The sequence below is a fragment of the Glandiceps talaboti genome, chromosome 5 (assembly GCF_964340395.1).
Source record: "Glandiceps talaboti chromosome 5, keGlaTala1.1, whole genome shotgun sequence".
Taxonomy (NCBI): Eukaryota; Metazoa; Hemichordata; class Enteropneusta; family Spengelidae; genus Glandiceps; species Glandiceps talaboti.
The window spans coordinates 12,475,227-12,496,300 of record NC_135553.1 but is presented as its reverse complement, the minus strand read 5'-3'; the positions used below and the strand labels follow the sequence as shown (position 1 = coordinate 12,496,300).

At 35.5% G+C, this 21,074-nt stretch overlaps 1 protein-coding gene across 1 annotated transcript in view; it reads left to right on the top strand.

Moving 5' to 3' along the window:
- Positions 1 to 19,927, top strand: part of LOC144435896 (sorting nexin-29-like) — a 31,520-nt gene extending 11,593 nt beyond the window's left edge. Inside the window, exons 4-19 of the mRNA XM_078124537.1 lie at positions 637 to 811; positions 3,265 to 3,397; positions 4,227 to 4,326; positions 4,925 to 5,593; positions 6,614 to 6,713; positions 7,171 to 7,253; positions 7,740 to 7,803; positions 8,252 to 8,380; positions 9,290 to 9,375; positions 10,075 to 10,147; positions 11,389 to 11,542; positions 12,369 to 12,418; positions 13,078 to 13,171; positions 13,567 to 13,707; positions 14,383 to 14,522; positions 15,016 to 19,927. Of these exons, the coding sequence (XP_077980663.1) occupies positions 637 to 811; positions 3,265 to 3,397; positions 4,227 to 4,326; positions 4,925 to 5,593; positions 6,614 to 6,713; positions 7,171 to 7,253; positions 7,740 to 7,803; positions 8,252 to 8,380; positions 9,290 to 9,375; positions 10,075 to 10,147; positions 11,389 to 11,542; positions 12,369 to 12,418; positions 13,078 to 13,171; positions 13,567 to 13,707; positions 14,383 to 14,522; positions 15,016 to 15,142 (2,318 nt within the window). The 3' untranslated portion in view covers positions 15,143 to 19,927. The remainder of the gene's footprint in view (positions 1 to 636; positions 812 to 3,264; positions 3,398 to 4,226; positions 4,327 to 4,924; positions 5,594 to 6,613; positions 6,714 to 7,170; positions 7,254 to 7,739; positions 7,804 to 8,251; positions 8,381 to 9,289; positions 9,376 to 10,074; positions 10,148 to 11,388; positions 11,543 to 12,368; positions 12,419 to 13,077; positions 13,172 to 13,566; positions 13,708 to 14,382; positions 14,523 to 15,015) is intronic.
- Positions 19,928 to 21,074: the final 1,147 nt, after the last annotated feature.

Genomic DNA, 21,074 nt, shown 5'->3' with positions numbered 1-21,074 from the left:
CTACTGATAGAACCTCTGAAGTGACATGCTTGAATTAATGTGGCCATATGGATGAGGATTGGGGTATTTATTTTGGATTTTTAATTTATAAAACAATTTTATCATGGCTTCCTACTTGAAAAATCAATGTGAAACAACATATGCCAAGTCCTTGCTTGTATTAAACCCAATACATTACGAAAGATTGATAAATTTGTAAAATTTACACATTACACATTTACACATTTTTAATTTTCTGCACTGTACTGAGTTACAAACACAGACTTTGTCAATGTTGTTTCACATTGATTTTTCAAGTAAGAAGCCATGATAAAATTGTTTTATAGATTATAAAATCCAAAATAAATACCCAATCCTCATCCATATGGCCACTTTAATTGAATAATTTCATATGATATGTCTTCCCATAGCCTTAGAATTGCCTTGTTATGTAAATATACGTGGTTGCAGTACTATGAAACTCTCAATAAATATGATGCCTTTCTGTGTTGATTATTTTATGAATTATAAGTTACTGTTTCTGTCCTAAATTACTGAAAATTATTCACTCAGAATTCTTAAAACCAGCATCAGTTTTCTTTTCTTCAATTCCTACTAATATTTACTCCTGTTCTTTCCTATCAATGTTCATTTCAGTTTTCTGGTCAATGGTCAAGGAACACCTCAATAAACATGAACTTGAGCGATACATGTCGCTAAAGCATATCAGTACTGACAGTGGACGTGGACGGGCGTGGTTGCGATCAGCCCTCAATGAACACTCCTTAGAAAGATACATTCATACTATATTGGGAGATAAAACTACTCTACGGTAAGTTTGCTTAGATGTTGGTACGTCTGTGTATCTCACTCACAAAAAAGGTTGTGAATTTAGGGGTACACCTGACTCAAGCAGTTGGGGACTCACACATATAGCCTGAAGGTGCTATGAATTGTCAATCTAAGGTAGTCTAAAAACTACACGTGTAGGTTCATTTTCTACAATCTTACTCCCCAGCATATAGTCAAACATCCTTTACTAGTATGACATTCTGTTCTTACCACCGACAGCAGTAGTTTAATGCTATTATGCTATTAGAGTGTTGATATATAGAACTTTCCAAAATTTTGCCATGGTGGCACTCTACTTCCTGAAGTAGAGTGGCACTCTACTTCCTGTGTACCTTGGGGTATACGTGGTATAGGTTACTTGGTGAATCATAAAGCACTGCTGCTTTCCTTGATGTCTGAACAATACAAAAAACATCCCTGATTTACACTTCTTCAGAATATCAAGAGACAAAGCTCTTATGAAACAGTACAATGAGGTGATGATACCCTCAATTTTAGCGAGGGCAACATATTCTCAATTTCCTGTTTGCATTCTGGAATGACATTATCCCCTTCTCACATGAATATAACTCTAAAATTAGAGGTTGACTAAGACGCCAATTACAAGTGCCTGTCAGTGTGTGATGGATTACTACTGACATGCATTGTTCACCCTTTCCAAGCAGGACATGTAACAAGATTTTCACTAGACTTTGTCCATTTGACTATACATGGAGAGAAAGAGAGCTCATAAAAACGAGCCAACACGGATAGTTTTTAGACTAAGGCAAGGTGACTGGACTGACTGGGAAAGCCTTGACAGTTCCACAGCAACATGATAGCGAGTGTGTAAACATGTCATATAGTCCCAAGTTTGAAGAAAAATCTATAGATATTGTGTCTTTGTTTGTGCATGTATTCATCTGTATAAAAAGACTATTGCTGGAACAAATCACAGCACAGAAATCCATCTAAAAGTGTCTCTGTCAGTGGGATGGTCCCTTGATAGTAAGCAGTCAGCTTTCCTTCTTTCTGTGACCGGGGTTGAAAATTTTTTCTCAGAATGTGATTTATATTAAACTGATTTAGTGTGCGATGGATTACTACTGACATGCAAAGTTTTAGAAGTTATTTTCAAGCTGCTGTACTGCAGAAAAGTTTTATTTGGTTATTTTCTAAGTGTATTTCTGGGTAAAATTTGATGACTTGTATGGATTGTTGTAGTGAAGGATTTGAACCTTGAATGTTTCCAGAGATTGCAAGTACATGGAGTGATTTCCTGAAATGATACTGTATAGTTTATACTTCCTGTCACGGAAAGCTATGAGGATAACATTTGTGAAACCCTGATAACAACTTAGAAGGCTGGGGAACTTTTCAGAGATCAGTTTACCAAGTACTATTCTTTGACTGACGTTAACCAATCAGTTTTAAGACTAGAATTCAAACATTTTCCCCCAGCAATAAAAATATCTGTGTCATTGATTTACAAAAGTTATAATGCACAGGCAGTTCAAAGTTTTTTAGCATTGAGTTTTTCATCTGTCTTGGTCGACGATCCTCATCAGAATGACAAATTCCATAGTTACAGCTGACCACTAGGTGGCGGTATGACCAGCCGACATGTCATTGGTCATCTGCATCAGTATTTGGAAATAGACAGGCCTTTGAGATAACATGGTGCATCTGTAGGAGAAATCATAAATTTGTGAGAATTATCCTGATAAATTTATACATTTATTATCGATAATCATAGTTTGGAATGTTAAAATCTCCAAAGTAATTGAGACCAAATTAAAATTCCCTCCATAGACATGAACATTCATACCTGTGTTGTACAGCATACACATCATAATGTTGGGGGGGGGGGGGGGGGGGTCCTAAAGAAATTCCTATAAGGATATATGTTTCCATAGACTTGAATCTCTATCTAAATTTCATTACTTTCTTTGAAAAATTTCACACATTGAAAAAATATCCACCAAGAAGGGAAACTAATTGGAAATTCAAGCAGTTGTTGTACTCATTCAATGCAGATTACAAAAATTTAACAGAATTCTGCAACTTTATATTATTGCATTCTGTAGAGATAAATCTATTGAAAAGTTTCTATATGAAAATTTGTATCAGTACATCAATGCATATTAATTTGATATCTATGAAAATCCCATAGACATTTCTTTATTGTATAATATAATATAATATAATTATAAAATATTTATATAGCAAAAAGTTTTTCCTGATGAATTCGTAAGAATATTTGATGAAAATTACTTTGGTTTATAAGAAAAATGCTCCGTAGAATTGTTCAGAAAGCAGAATTTATCATCCAGAGATTACTAGAATGTTTTAGTTATATTGTGTAGAGGTCTACAGGGTCAATAGATTACAAGTCTTTCAGATCATTTTGGCAATGGAATATTAAATGTAGGTCTTGTGGGGTTTTTTTTGTAGGCAATTCTATGAAGGATGGGCATTTCTTTTCGATGATGAAAGATCTAGTATGCTGCCGATGATGGCTGCTGGCCTGGGGTCTATTTTGTTTGCTATTAACATCGACAATGAGGAACTGAATGGAGGGAGACAGGTAAGTTGTTGTAAGGGTGAAATGATGGCTGCTGGCCTGGGATCTATTTTGTTTGCTATTAACATCGACAATGAGGAACTGAATGGAGGGAGACAGAGTGATGATGATGTTGTTGTTGTTGTTGTTGTTGTTGTTGTTGTTGTTGTTGTTGTTAAAATTGAAATGATTATTGAAACAAAACTTTCCATGAAATATCATTGTAATAGCTAGATAGCATAGTATAGTAATTAGTGATATACGGTATATAGTCTATGTGTATATCTACAAAAAAAAATTCAAAATCAACAAAAAGTTTATCTGGAAAGCAACAGTGGGTGACTAAGTGTATGTGTTTATGGGTTACATCTAAAATATTCATGTATGACTCCATGTAGGTCAAATCAAGCTCATCACAATGTGATCACTTGATGATGTAGAATACCATAGAGTAATTTCTATGTCCTGATAAAGACTGTACTGGCATTCTAGTTACAGCTGATTAACAGTGCTGTTGTAACTATTTGAATGGTTCCTAGTATATTTGACAAAGTCTATATAGTATATCTTAAAGTATAATTTATATTTTCATTGATGTTGACCCATAGTATTACATTCCTGACAATTATATGCTGACAAAACAGCAGCAGAAATATGGGATTCACTGTCCAGAATTGTTTGACTCTGTGAATGCAATCTGTATTTTTTACGTTGAACTTAGAGTACATCGACAATCTCATGAATTTCATTCTGTGATGTGTTTTTTAATTTATTTTTTTTTGCAATTGTTGTACTTCTGACAATCTTGTATAAATCATCTGTTAATGGTGTTATCTGTTTTGTTATATTGTAGGTGTCTTCAGCTCACAGTTCTCCTACACACCAAAGTCGACATGCCAGTAGAACTGTGGATGAACCACAGCCAGTGTATCCAGGAGATTTACTCATAAATGGTAAATGAACCACATTATAGTTGTATAGATGAAATACAGTCATGACAATGGCAAATGAACTGTTGGCTAGCTAACACAGACACAGACTAAAACTTGTGGCAACATGTTGATATATGTGTATTGATGTAATAAAATTACACCCACAGTAGGGTGGTGTGTCTCTGACATGTTACACCCGCAGTAGGGTGGTGTGTCTCTGACATATTACACCCACAGTAGGGTGGTGTGTCTCTGACATATTACACCCACAGTAGGGTGGTGTGTCTTTTTGACAAATTACAATCACTTAATACAGATACAGGACAGATGGCATATCTACAGTATTAATAAAGAAACAAAAACAATGAAAAATAGCAAAAAAGAAATAAATAAGGAGCAGAATAAATCAAGGATATAAAATGTATATGCATTGCATCTCTTACAAGTTTAATTAGAATTTTTTTCCATAATAATGATCAAATGAATGAATTAATTCATTACTGAAATGTGTAGTTTCTTTATAACTTTAGAACAAATTCCACCAGTTTATTTTAGTGAATAAAGAAATGGTCGTGCAATTGGTTGATGAGTTGAATGTGTTATTGTTATTTTGTTACAGAGGCTTCTAGAGAAAAGAAAAAAGAGAAGAAGAAAAAGAAGAAAAAGGGAGTATCTATAGTTTCATTTGAAGGCAAAACGCCAAGATCCTACGGGGAGTCCTTAGGTGGATTTCAGGGGTCTGTTGGATCTGAAACAGGATCAGTCGAGGATAAACTGTTACATGCTGATTCTGAAGTTCCTACAGTTATAGCCAGTACTACTACAACACAGGGTTTTACCTTAGCTAATGAACAACCACACATATACACACCGTACCGAAAAAACAGTGACAATGCAATAGACAGTATGGCCAACGTTTCTCAACTCTCAACATCTTTCCCGATTAAGACTCCTCCCCCGACACCAAACGATCCGTCGTTTTTGACCCAAGTCAATAACGTGGAAAACTTGACAGATATGGTCTTTGTGACAGCTAAATTGAAACGGCAGCAGATGGAGAGTAATGGCAGCCCACGACTTGGTGGGATTATAGCAGAGAATAATATATCTGGTAATCACTCGTCTGAAGTGGCCAAAGCTCTGATTGGGGGACAAGAGGCTGATGACGCTAGCTCTGGGAAATCTGGTGATATATCGGGCGAGGTTTCTCGGACTGGGTCAGCATGTATACTTCATACTATAGATGATGACAACAATGGAGATCTCTATCCAATATCACAGGATCTAGGTAAGCATTAATGATAAATGTCAAATATACATTTCTCAGGTAGTGAGTGAGAGAATAGAAAATAGTTTGTGCGTAAACTAATTTAAGTCTAGCCACTAGATTTTGAGAGTGATCTTGCTACTTCAATATTTTCTCAAATTTCTTCTAAAAATAGACGATATCTTGGAGGGTGCCATGAAAGGACATGTCAAAGTGTAGTAACTTTCACAAAGTTGGTTGGTTGTTATCTTACTTTTCTCAAAACGGTGCTGTAAACAAAATTAACGGAGAGTAATGCCCTGTATTAGGCTAAAGAAAAAAAAATTACGTGGTTCTGATAACACCCAATTTCAAAACAGGATGGGTAGATAGGAATTGTTTTTTTGTCCAGTTCAGGTTGTTACAATGTATGTAGGGATCAACAGAGTCTGAGATTTCTCATCGACGTGTTTGTACTTTCTGTATGATATGCAGACGATATTGTGTGCCACACTATTTTTGCATTACTATTACATAACTATGTTTTCGATGATACCATAAAAAATACAATGATAGTGTTTCTAGTATTTATTCATAATGATATCTGGTACAGCTAGCATGGTCATTAAATAGTTCTTTTGACAAAATTATGTTTGAAAGGTTTCAATACTCAGTGCAGTATGAGTACCAACAGGTTATTGATTCCAAAGAGTTGTAGCAGCATAGTATTATCATCATGATACCTTCTCTCAGTTCATTCTGTTACTTCCTGATTTAAATACATCTCTAACCATGGAAATGAGAATAGAAGAACTATGGTAAATACTAGTACGTGAAGCTTTCCATACTTGAGACCATTTGTCAGGACTGGCAAATATACATTGATAGATGTTACTAGTAGTGTTATCCCTTAACAAGTTAACAAGGGTATTAAGCCAGCTGGGAAGTCTTGTGATTGTAATGAACTCATTACAGAACAGTACTGGTCCACACTTCCTGCTGAAAACCTGCCCCTGAATAGCGCCCCCTAATGGCTTCATATTTTTTTCTCTCTCTCTACAGATGACACGCAATCCAATGATTCTAGTATGTTACAGTTTGGTACAGAAACAGAGAATGCAGCGCTAGGCCTAGCCTTGGCACAGAAAAGTCTTGCTGCCAGGTATGTTAAGGAAATAGTGAAGTCAACTGTGGATGAGGTTTAAAATTTACATGTGAATAACAGTTGTCTGGCAGAGCTATAAGAAATAGTTGGTCCAGAACAAAAGAATAATCTTATTTTATCATATAGCTCAACTATTAAGATGATATCAATGCAAGAATCTGGGATTGAATTTCTGAGCTGTAATTTAATTTGTCAGACTTTTTTGTTTGCATCTCGATAGTTGATCTGCCATTGTTGTAACTGATCTATTGTGTTAGCTTCTTGATAGTTGATATGCCATTGTTGTAACTGATCTATTGTGTTAGCTTCTCCATAGTTGATCTGCCATTGTTGTAACTGATCTATTGTGTTAGCTTCTTGATAATTGATATGCCATTGTTGTAACTGACCTATTGTGTTAGCTTCTTGATAGTTGATCTGCCATTGTTGTAACTGAACCTTGTTTATTCTACAGTGAGGTTCAACAGGAGATGAGAACACTTGGAGATGGAAGTGTATCTCTTGCACAAAAATCTAGATATGAAACCATGACGACAGGTAAAAGATGTGATTCACTTATTAGAAAGTTAGGATGTGAAACTTTCATTTCAATGTTGGATGCATTGATCCCAATTTCTCAATGAACAGAACTTGAAATACCAACAAATATAAGATGAACTGAAAATAATGTATCTATCAAACACTGACAGTACTGGCCTACACGTCTCCCTGAAAATCTGCTCCTGAATAGCGCCCCCTATTGGCCAAAGTATTCATTCTCTCATCTTTATGAAAACCAAACTATACTACCTATTCCTACCTGTGATGTTCCCCACAATTAAAAACATTTGATACATTTTGTGAGAAAATTTGGTAAAATCATCGAGAAAAAATATATTGTCGAGTTATTTCTTTCATTTTTGTATGGTTGTCATTTTTAGGCCACTAAATTTGGCTTTATCATGAGTAATGTTCATGATAATGAGGATAGAATGTAAAAATAAAATAGAGAAGCAATGAAATTGTCTTTCTGTTGTCATCCAGGTGAATTGAAGCAAGCCATTGTTGCCATGATGGTCCGAAAAGATGAAGTAGAAGAACAAAACAAGTAAGCATGACCTTTGACCTGTTGATCCAATCTTCCATACATATTTAAGAAACTGTTAAAACATCTTCCAAATTATTTTTTAAAGATAAATGTAGTATGAAATCATCAAATGGTCATTGATTCTGTTATTCCAGTTCAAAATCAAGTTAAAAATGTATTTTAAAAAATATCAATGTCTTTTGTTAAAAGTTTTAACGTGTTTAATGTCTATGCATGCTGTACACTGACCGTAGCTAAAATCTCATTACACACGCACTACTTCAAAAATTTTTTATTTTTTCTTTCTGAAAATGTCAACTTTGATTTTGAAGTGTATCAACTGTTGATGTTACTTCCCTGAAAAATGTTGGTTTTTTGTCTTGTCACTTTTAGACTCTCTGGATGAAAAATTGATGAATATCTTGATACGAAATGTTAAAATGTTGTCATTCTTTTTGTTGTCTTTTAGATCTCTGAGATCATTACTAGATAGCGAGATGGAACACTCGGCAGCCCTGAGACTAGAGATAGAAGAACTGAAGCAAAAACACACTGTAGAAAATGAGCAACTCAGTAACAAAATCTCAGCTTTATCTAGGTAAGAGACAAGTTTATATTACATAAAATGTAACACATGTAGGTTGATAATATCTTAACTTCATTATATGCTTAGAGGACCCAGAAAAGTCATAGTCACCAGTTCTGCATTGTGTGACCCTTTACATTCCATATAAATGCTGTAAACAATAGTGGCATACCATAGTCCTGGTTACGCAGACTCTTATCGTAGGGGGCTCCCGCTACGCCAGAGAGTGTGATGAAATAATCAACAAATGGAAAATGTGTGTGAATATGGCTATCAGTTAGGATGCATAAATGTTGGGAAAATTCACTGCCAAGAATGTGAGACAGACTATTACGTAATATCTTTGGCAATCTAAGCCCTTGTGTGACGTGTTTGACAATCTTCAACAACAGGTACCTATTAATTTCAAAAAAATATTGCAAACTCAGTCTACAGCCTTATTCCCATGATTTGTGCATTCAGATTGATAACAGATATCACATACTTTTCATTTACTATTTCCCCTCCAGACTAGGGTGGGGTGGTAGCCATTAAGTGAGCGCCACCAACGACCAGAGTCTAGGTAACCAAGACAACACATACAGTAGAGGTGCTTTACTTAAGTGTTACTGGTTGTATTCTATTGCTATTTAGTGTTGAAAATCAAATATCAAATAAAGTAATTATGTGACAGAAAAAAATGATTTTATGTTACATTATGAATGGAATCTGCTCCAGAAGGTAATTGAGCTCTTGAAAGAAAATTGGCTGACCGAGTCTGAGAAAATCTGTACCAAGCAGAATGTCTCAAAATGTACCTAATGCCATAATATGAGTTATACATGATATTTTCCCAAAACACTGCTTGATTTTCAAAGTTTTTGCGTCATATTATTGCAAAGCTTTAGTTATGATTGTAATGTTTGTATGTTCCTGTAACAGGGAGAATGAACTTCTTAAACATCAACTAAAGAAATATGTTGGTGCAGTACAAATGCTGAGAAGAGAGGGGCCTACAGCTATAGAAGGTATGTAACAAAGCCAGTATACCACAATGTGGTTGAAAACTAATTACATGAGTGAAATAGCATGGAAGCGCTGGTAAAATTAAGGTTAGCACGCTCCTTGGGGAGCAGTGTCACTGAAAATTTGAATCTCTCCAAACATTGTCACACTTAGTTGCATGGCTCATTTGGACATACTTTTCCAACATATTTGTGACATAGATTGATATCGTGGCTACAGTGGTAAGTAAATTTACTTTAAACTCGCACACGTATAATGGGTATTTGAATTTGCAGGTATTTATTAGACATATTCAAATGCAAAATAGACTTGCATGTAGCTGTGAAAAGGAACCCATTCAAGGAAAATCATAATATTCTTTGTCTATTCATTCAGACAAATGTATGAATGATCACAGGTAACTTATAGTATCCCACTCAGATAGTTTGCAATACCTTCACCTTGTTTCCTGCACACATCAACAAATGAAGTAAAACTTGGAGATAAACTTCAACCCTATCTATCAACATCTAATAGTGTGTAAATGTTTTGCTCAATCTTCTCTTGAAAGAACCAGAAAGGTATAAAGAGTTAGTTTACCTGCTAGTCATAGGATGTGATGTTTAGCACTGCTGAAGTAGGATAAACATCATTAAACAGCAAAATGTATAAAAACAGAGTATACCTTATATCGTTAAGTTTCACTATGTTTGACATGACAGGTTTACCTGGTATACGACAGGAAGACCCACAACCAGCTATACCAGAGAGGAAGACACCACCTGTAGACTATAGGTAGGTTAACCCACTGAGTCAAATCTATCAAAGTTGAGAGCCATCTCTACACTATCGAGATTATACCCATTAGAACAGAATGTCACCATGAGGAAATCAATATTTTCACCTATTGATAATTTTTTTCTTTTGTACGTAATTTAGGAATATGTACAGATGTATCTAGAGGGGATTGCAAAATGCTGTCCGCTAAACAATCCTCAGTCCATATTTGTTCGAAATGTACATAATATAGGTGACATAAACTTAGGTGTATGTCACTGCATGTCTAAATGCACATAACATAGGGGGGTCTTTCTACATTGACTATAAAGGCACTGTTACACTACTCAGATGGAACAACTTTTCCTAGGCTATGCACAATTAACATGTCAAGTACTCAGGTAAAGTTGCTAAACCAGACACACACATAACACACTTTTTTGTCAGTATTGACTGCATTTTAATTCCCTTTGTTTCATGAACATTATTTATGTGTTTTTTGTTTTTGTTTTACTTTGTTGTGTACAATGCACTGAGACGTATGTGTAGTGCGTTCTTTAAGAATTAAATAATAATAATAATAACAACAGAACCTCATATGGTCAGTATGTTGCCTATAATGAATTGTTCCATTTGTCCACCATGTCACTGGACATTTAGAGTTATATTGACAAGACTCCATATGTTACTTGCATTTATGTCAACAGACTGACAAGACTCCTTAAGTTACTTGTATTTATGTCAACAGACTGGACAAAGAATATCAGGGTATTTTGATATGACCTTCCATGTTGGGTTGATTTCAACTTCCCCATCAGCTTTTTTTCATAGAAATGATTTCTTAAGAAATAAACTGTCATCAAAGTGCATTATTTAAAGTGGCCATATGGATGAGAATTTGGTATTTATTTTGGATTTTTATTTGATAAAACAGCTTCACTATGTTTTTCTACTTGAAAAAATAATGTGGAATAACATATACCAAGTCCATGTTCATAACTCAATACATTGCAAAAAGATGCAAAAAGTGTAAAAAGTTTGTTATTGTACGTACAATAACAAACATTTTACACGTTGTTTAATCTTTTGCAGTTTATTGAGTTGCAAACATAGACTTGGTATATGTTATTTCACATTATTTTTTCAAGTAGAAAAACATAGTGAAGCTGTTTTATCAAATAAAAATCCAAAATAAATACCAAATTCTCATCCATATGGCCACTTTAAACAACGGTTTGTTTATCTTGTGTTCTGTGTAGTGAGGAAACTAAACAATATGAATACAAGTTAATCCAAGTGGCTGAAATGCATGGGGAATTAATGGAATTTAATGAACGACTGCACAAACAACTGAACATGAAAGAATCTGTAATACGGAAACTAAGAGAAGAACTTGTAGATCTTAGAGGACCGGTAAGTATTTTGTGTGACTCCTGAAACTTTTTGAAGACAAGTCATTCTGAATCATGCTTTGTTCAAGTTTGTGCGACAAGAATCAGGATGACTTGGTGTCCATATTAATGTAAAGTCTTTCTATATATGGTTTGCTGGAGGATAGTTTTGATTTGCAACCACATAAAGACCATTCAGAATGCTCATAATTACCTGAAATAGAGTCATAGAATTTTTGTACCACCTTAAATAACACGTCATAAAAATAATAGGATTTTTTATGACACCGTGACATCCACTCCACGTTCTACATATGCATTACTGTGCATGCTTATGAAAATCAGTTGACCATCTTGTTACACACCACACATGCACTCATGCACACGCACACACACACACACACACACATACATACACACACACGCACACACACACACGCACGCACACATACACACACACACACACATACATACATACATACATACATACATACATACATACATACATACATACATACATACATACATACATACATACATACATACATACATACATACATACATACAGACACACATACTTACATACAGGCACACACACACACATACATGCACAAACATGTACACACATAACCCCCCACACATGCACACACATACGCACACACATACACAACACCCTCACACACACACACACACACACACACACACACACACACACACACACACACACACACACACACACACACACACTCAGACCTGTTAGACTAAAGAAATTGACAGAGATTTTATCACATGACATATCTCTCAATGTGATCCAGCATGTCTTTGTACATTTGTAATTTTCAAAACAGCTTCCGGAACCTGGTTCTATGGACGATGGAAATGGTGATGATTCTGATAGGTAGGAAGAAATCATTTTAACAATTGAAAAAAAAAATCTGTGCAATTTGTCTTATATAACGACTTACTCTGAATGTTAAATGTACTATACATGTCGTTATTAAATCACATTGATGAAAAATTGTTTGTGTCCTCATAAAGCTCAGGGGTCGTGTTGATGTTGCTTTGTAGACATTCCGTTGTTGGGGAACCCCAACATGCACATGTAACTTGAATGACTGCTGCACTTCTTTGAGCAACGAGAGACAGAAAGAGAAGCATATCAATACAGTAGAACTAATCAAACCAATATATACCTTGGAAATACACATAAATGCTTGAAAAAGCCAAGGAACTTTTGAATGTTAGTGTCAAACCCTTGTTTGTAAACATCCTAAACATATGCACACTGTAAAATGCGCATCACGTGACCCCTTATCTTTAAGTGCTTTATTCTATATCTGGATTTACTCTCACAGTAAATCATAAACACTTACACAGTTATAAGCTTTATGTAAAGTACCATTATTTGGTACACACACACACACTTTAGCAAGTTGGACCACAAACTTACTACATAACTTATACAGCAGATGATAATATAGAAACTATATAAAACCTTCTATGAATTTTCAAAAAATGCGCTAAAGGTTGTATTTTTCCTTCATTTCTACCAAATAGCTCCATATCAGCAGCAAATAGGGCTCTGGTCAATATCTGGATACCATCGGCTTTCTTGAAAGGAAAGGGTAAAGATTCGCACCATGTCTACCAGGTATGTGACTCAACAACTTATTGCATAACATATCATTGAGGATGGGTCATCATAACTTTTACCATTGGTGGAAAATACAATGATTGAATATGCACTTTTTTTCTTAGTTTTGCCAAAAGACAAAAGATAGAAAAGTTTGGCCACTAGTAGTGCTGTTCAGAAAGTGAAGGTCCCAAGAACTTGCGTAGTGTGGCCTCCTTTGAAGAATGGTTCTTTCCCAGTGTTCTCCTGCTAAGAGGATTGTGCTAACAGCCAGTCAGAAATGTATTTGCTAATTTTCCCTTGGATCAAGGGACTGTAAAAACATCTTTGTTGATTGCTGGCTAGTAGGTATGTCAAGGATAAAAGGTAGTACTCAGCACACAAATTTTTCTCTTGTGAAATTTGTTCATCAGATTTATGTGAGGATAAAAGATGAAGAATGGAATATCTACAGAAGATACTCACAATTCTATGATTTGCATAGCAAGATGAGAAAGATGAACCCAATGTTGAATTCTTTTGACTTTCCACCAAAGAAAACACTTGGATACAAGGTATGTAACCTTGGCAACAGATATGGAAATTATAAAATATATTACTGGAAATTGTAATGCAGATATCACTAGAAGTTAGTTGTAAGGAATATATCACTGGAAATTCGCAATTCTGTAAGTAGTTGTTCTGTGCTCTGAATAAATTTGGTAAATTTTATTTCGTCACTGGAGCATATATTTTGTCATTTGGTGAATCAGGTGTTAAGACTGGTTAGCCCAACATTAAGTGCAGTATGTGTGTCAGACTACTACACAACCATGTATTTAAGAGGTACAAGCCAGTTTCATTCAAACTTGGCCCAGTTATGAAGAATTGTTGGGTGTGATTACCATACTATGCAGACAATGGTAGATTGAAATATAACTCACTTTCAGAGATGTTCACCTTTCTCTCACCCCACCCACCCAATCCAACCCTCACCTTACCCCCACCCCATCAACTAACCCTATGATTGTTCCATGTATTTTAATTTCAGTAAGCTACAATACTTTTTCACTGTTTTGTTCACTTTAAGTCCATAGTACTTATCTTGGTAGTGGAGCCCAACAGATTCAATTAAAGGCTTTCATTTGACATTTGACTCTAGGCTCCAGACAACTGTTTTACATTGCCCAAATTTTAATCGTAATCTTAACTCTGCCTTTGCTGACAAATACTTCTGCATTCTCTTCCAGGATGCTAGATTTGTTGAAGAACGACGTAAGAGACTTCAACACTACATACGATGTCTACTAAACTTGTGGCTTCAAAACAGTTCACAGTTATCAAGTAGTCCATGTAAAGAAACACTAACCAAACTTATACCCTTCTTTAGGTAGGTCTCATTTTCCTCCAAAAACTAGTGAATATTGTCAATTTTCCAGTCACCTCTTTAACCCTAGCCCAAGCAATGCCAAGGCTAGTATTTCAAGAGGTGTTTAGCTCCCAACATTCTTTGTTTCCCAGAATGCCTCACCCAACAGACAGACCTCTTTTAAGCCAGATTTGAGGATTTTTATAAATCTTTTTTCAGAGAGGTCAAACATTGTTGAGTTGGGTCGAACATTGTATGGTTTGTGAAAATGACTTTTCTTGGTTCTCTAAGCATAAAGAAATGTAACTAAAAACTAAAGGAAAAACAGTCTTGCCTTTGTTCCACTTTACAAATGTAATAGATACACTTGTTGTGTTTGTGTGTATCAAGAAAAAAACATTTTTGATTCAAGAAAGTAAGATATTTTTTTTTTCATTACTGTTAGTCTATTTAAGACAAACTTTTATCCTATAAATCTTGAATGGAATTTGTCTGTTTTTCGTTGTCAATACAGAGAACAACCACTTCAGGAACCCAAGAAATCCTCTAAAAAATTTCGCAGGTCAAGTAAAACAACGGCTACATCACAAACCCCACAACCAGCACAAGAACTACAACAAGCACAATACACTGGACTATGACATCACTGAAGAGTTTACCAATATAGTATAATGAGACAAAGAGGCTTTCTAAAATGTTGTGTCCAAGATAAAAAGGTGTTTGGGGTCCAAGTTCCCCAATTTATTGTTTTTTAAGTGGAAATGTGTATATGTAAATGGCTATGCTGCTTTTATGTGGTATGAATAGAAATAGTGAATATTGTATGCCATGTTGCTAAATTGTGATTTGTTAGCCAGGCAAATGAGAATCAGTGAGCAAGCTAGTTTAGTGATTGGTATTGTCAATTGTGTCTACCCACCCACTAGAATCTGTCAGCCAGCCATGTGATTGGATAGCATAATGATTGACATTGTCAGTTGTGTCTACCCACCCACACGAAACTGTCAGCCAGCCTTGTGATTGGATAGCATAATGATTGACATTGTCAGTTGTGTCTACCCACCCACAAGAATCTGTCAGCCAGCCTTGTGATTGGAAAGTCATATTACCGTTTGTCCGATATTAGATCATTTCAGCTGACTGTGTCAGCCACTTAATAGTTTTGTTATTGAAACAGCTACCCGTAATTTGATTTTTCATGCCGAGTTATTTCAAACCAAGGACTGAGTCTTCATGGTAACCTAAAAATAGAATGAAAATGTCTTTTATCTCAAACATTGTATTTTGTACGATTGAAAACGCTCATCTTGAAGTGGCAAAAGAGATATAAAAAAATTCACTGACTTGATTTGTCAAGTCTGTCATGTGCTGATCACATGACATCGCCTCTGATTTGTCAAAGCCGTCATGTGCTGATCATGTGACATTTTGCATAGTGGTAATTGATGTATTTTGCCTAAATTTAATTAGTCGCAAAATGATACCTAGTGCAATTTTCACTGTCATCGTATTTGCATAGAATGTGGTTCGATAAACGTTCACACACAAAATACACAATATCTTGAAAATGTTAATAAATTACTTGATCATGTTGATGATACTATTTGGGAACAACAATTTTTCATCAATTTTTCATTTTAACTGAAATATTACAAAAATAAAAAATTGTGTTTTAAGGTAAGGATAGATATGTATTGAAATCAGCCTTAAAATTGTCTATGTCTACCTGTAAAATGAACCAAATTTAGTTTAGTTTTGTCAATGTTTCTGCTATCATGCTATGTGCAAGTTGATTTGTGTGTGTGTGAGCTGAGACATGAGATTCTACTTAAATATGTGTTTACAGACTGGTGTTATATGGCAGAGTGCTAGTTTACAACCTTCACTAGATTGATCTTGACGATGTCCTCTAAACACATATCTTGGACTTGACCTAATGGGTCAGTAGTCAAGTCTAAAATTAGACAACTATGACACTAGTAATAGGCCATTGCAGACTGCAAACAGGAAATTGAGAAAACAGCGCCCTCACTAAAATTGGGGGTGTGTGTCATCACCTCCTACTACTGTTTCATAAGAGCTTTGTGTCTTGGTATTCTGTAGAAGTGTAAATCAGGGATGTTTTTTGTATTGTACAGACATCAAGGAAAGCAACAGTGCTCTAAGATTAACCAAGTAACCTTTACCATGTATACTCCCAAGGTACACACAGGAAGTAGAGCGCCACCATTCTTCAGGGTGGTGGATTACACAAGTGGGTGATAGCGGTTCCTCTGTTGTGTGATTCTAATCACCCTGTGATCAAGATAGTGTAAACATTGGAAGTCACAAAACAGTACACTGCAAGTTTATGGAACTAGCTTTCAGAGAGCTGTCCTGCTGAGACTATAATTAAACAAACGTCCATTCAATAGGTTCTCACTGATTCGCACACCAGAAGAACCACTATCAATCACCCCCTTGTGTAATCTACCATGTTGAACAACAATGCTTTAGTTATATCCATCTTAGTAAACCGAAGACTTGATTACCTGAGTTGTATGTAGCCACTGAGAAAAGCAGAAACAATGACTGGATCTTTCAGACTACTATTTTGTCATGTTGCATTGATGAATGCAATATCAATCAGAGAATGTTTCTCTCTGTGATTGGCTGATCCTGTCGACTGACATTGATTCCCTGATATTCACACTATGTAGTGTCACTCACTACTGACATGAACCGACACAGTTGGTAGATTTAAAACCCAGTAACAGTTTACTCTCATTTTCTGCCCGATGCTTCATTAAATGTAAAAGTTTGAATTCATTTTCCTAAGCATATGGTGAGAGGAGGACATCATCAAGATCAACCCAGTGAAGGTTATACGCAACAAAAGTAATAGTGTATGAACTACAATGTATATAAGTGAGATAGCAAAATCTATATTTAGGGCATTAAGGTGACATAAGTTGTGTGTTTATAAGCTATTTGACTCGATGAAATACAAACACAATACCATGATTTAAACTATACTTAGTGTAATGTTAATGTTGGGGGATTTTGATGGCACTGAAATCGTATTCTGGTGCTGTTAGCACACTTGATAGCATATTAGCAGTTTCTTCAACATTTTAGTACGCAAATCATAAATGATGTCATCAAATCTTGTCTGTATACATATTATTCCTAAATACCAGTCCTCCTGATAACATGTCACAGTTAAATCTGATTCAGTAAGTAGAATACAACTGGTATGGTTATAAAAATATTATGCCCCCAAAAAACATATAAACTCAGCCTGTGTCCCTTTAAAGTTTTATGAAACTCAGCCTGTTTCCCTTTAAAGTTTTATGAAACTCAGCCTATTTCCCTTTAAAGTTTTATGAAACTCAGCCTGTGCCCCTTTAAAGTTTTATGAAACTCAGCCTATTTCCCTTTAAAGTTTTATGAAACTCAGCCTGTGCCCCTTTAAAGTTTTATGAAACTCAGCCTGTGTCCCTTTAAAGTTTTATGAAACTCAGCCTATTTCCCTTTAAAGTTTTATGAAACTCAGCCTGTGCCCCTTTAAAGTTCTATGAAACTCAGCATGTGCCCCTTTAAAGTTTTATGAAACTCAGCCTGTTTCCCTTTAAAGTTTTATGAAACTCAGCCTGTGCCCCTTTAAAGTTTTTATGATACTCCTCACGGGGCATTATCGCTCAGCAGAAAGTGTTTATATATTGATATGTCCCTGTCAACTTCATCTCTGCATTAGAATGAATGGTTTGATCATACATGTTAAGTAGCTAAGATGAGCTATAAGCTGGGGTTGCGTAGAAATGTGAGTAAAAATTACAATTTTGATTGTGGTGATGTTTATTGCCTACATGTTGTATTGGTGTAGAGAGTGCATGTATCTCAATGTTCAGAGAGTTTCACTTTGTATATTTTCCCACAAACCATGTTTGAAATTGTGAACCATCGTCAGCTGACTTGGAAAAATTCCATGATACGTATACGTAGAAGTGTTAAGTATTTACAAATTGTAATTACTTCCCAGAAAGTGCTACTGAGTAGGGCTGGTGTTTTATCATTATCTTTGCACTGAGAATTTGCAGTAAAAAAACATCGATAAACATACTTCAAAGAAAATTCAACTTTCTTCCCAGAAAGTATTGGTTGAGGAGGTGTGCTATGTCTGGTACCCAATGACATATCTATTTGCATCAAGAATTGTAGAAAAATATAGCAAATTTTATTTTAATGAATTTTAATATGAACTTTCTCAACGAGTTCCGTAAATTTTCTTTTGTGAAGTCGTAGGTATAGGTAGTCATTGATGCAGTTTTAGTGAAGCTGGATTGAATGCATGCATGGACTTTTACTTGGAAAATTTCATTTTACTTAACATGATTCATGCATGATAAGGAATATTTGCCAGTGCATTTCTTTACAATGTTGTTTTGCATTGGAGAAACATACTATGTATGTTGAACATATTTGCCACTTTAAAAAAATATGATTCTGTTTTATTACATGAATTGAATGCATTCAAATGGACTTTTATGGACTGATTTTCCTAACTTCTATCATTTACATGTATTTTATTTCTATGTTTAACTTTTAGTACAGTTTCTCTCGTTTTAATCAATACTGTCCATGTTCTTACCTTTGTCTTGTGGTTAGAAATGTGAGTGCATGAAGTGCGCCACCTATTACTTCCTGATAAAATCTTTTGTTTTCCCCACAATACCAGTGTATGGTATAGACCATCTCCATTGTTAAGTGTGTTATACTTTCATGTTCTTAGGGACAGGAATGTTTTGGAAATGTTTGCTTGGTAAAGGGTATGGGCAATGAAATGTTGCACATTGGTGGTTGTATGTATTGCGCCCTCAGTGGTGGAAGGGCCACATCATGTTGTTGTAGTAGTCGAGTAGTGTTGTCAATATGTACATACAAACACCTTGAGGTCAGAAATTACACACATTTATGTTGTGAAAAAACTATTTATTCCTGAAGTACGGTACTACACATGTTTGTAATCAGTGCATATTAAATGAACTTTTTCCTGTTGCATGTAGCACAGAATCTTGGATTAATTTGTTATATCATAGATGTGTGCGTCTATGGTTATGTATTGTCAGTGTCTGTCTTTCTATATAAAGCACATAATTCCCACCCAACTGATTTCTTTCACAATGTCCTTTTTGAAAAATAATAAGTGTCTTATAAGTAAAATAGATTAGTTTGAATTTGTGCACAGTGAAGGAAACGAGATGTATTGCTTTGTCATTGTTGGCACGCCAAAGCATTAATGGTGCACACACAATGAAGACTCTTGTCAGTCTAGTCTATCATTGGGTTCACTAGTTGTCATTTTTGTAAACTGTAAGAGTTTTCACCTACCAACTTAGCTGCATGGTACAATTTTTAACACAGCTGAACTGAGGTTCAGTGGGCTATAGGCATCAAGTTTTGTCTGTCTGTGTGTCTGTGTATGTGTGTGTGTATGTATGTATGTATGTATGTATGTATGTGTGTGTGTGTGTGTGTGCGTGTGTATGTGAATGCGAGGTATCCATGATGTGAACAACTTAAAGTGATAAACTGATGGATTTATTGATTTCAGCAACATTGCCTTTGGTGTGTAGATGAAAAATTGTTCAAATGAAAGCGATCCGATGAGTGGTTTTCAAGTTATGTCCAAAAGAGTGATTTTCCGTCAAAACACTCATCTTTTTACAGTGGAAGTATCTTTTATAATGTTACATAACTCCCCCCCCCCTCACTTGGCTAAAGTTCGTGGGATGTTCCATTATCCTATAGGAGTGTTTTCATGTTTGAGGTGTGTTTCTCTCACTGTATGTGTATGTCAGACATTGGATTCAGTTGTGCACATTGCCATTGGCAGCAATTTTTTTGAAGTATAAATATGGCTAAATTATTTTTCATAGTCGAATGATTCTTAGGTACTGCCATCCTTTGGGACGTTTACAGCTCATTTCATGTTAATGTTCACTGGCTTTGTTTGATACAACCGCACAAACCAATAAGAAACTATACAATTTGTATTTTAGGGGATTGCAATTTCTTGCTACATCTTAGTCAAAATGAAACAAACCATTAAAATGTACTGCATCTAGACACAGACATGTGGGTGCCAAAGTTTTGATGTCTGCATGGTGGCACTTTGTTCATTTCATTTTGACGGAATGTCGCAAGAAATTGTCTACATTCAATTTTGCTATCGTAAAGTATGGCTTGTGCAGTTTATATTTCTGATTTGTTTCTACATGGTTGTATCAAACAGAGCCAGTGAACACTCACATGAAAGGGTCAGTAACATTTCTCAACAGTGTCTTTGTTAAGGTTGGTAAGTCAGTCAAATTTACTTGACTACACTCGTCATTTTAATGGGTGTGCCTACCAAACTTGTGGCCAACTCATGGAAAAAAAAGTCTGTTTTATCTGACTCGTCCTCCCCTTTCTGTCACCAAGGTTCCCACAACCTTAGCAAAATCATTGTAAAGGGGCATGATTCAGAACCCTATGTGTTTTCTTATTGCGTGTGAAAGTCTGTTTGCTGTAGTGAAGCATGTCTTGTCACCG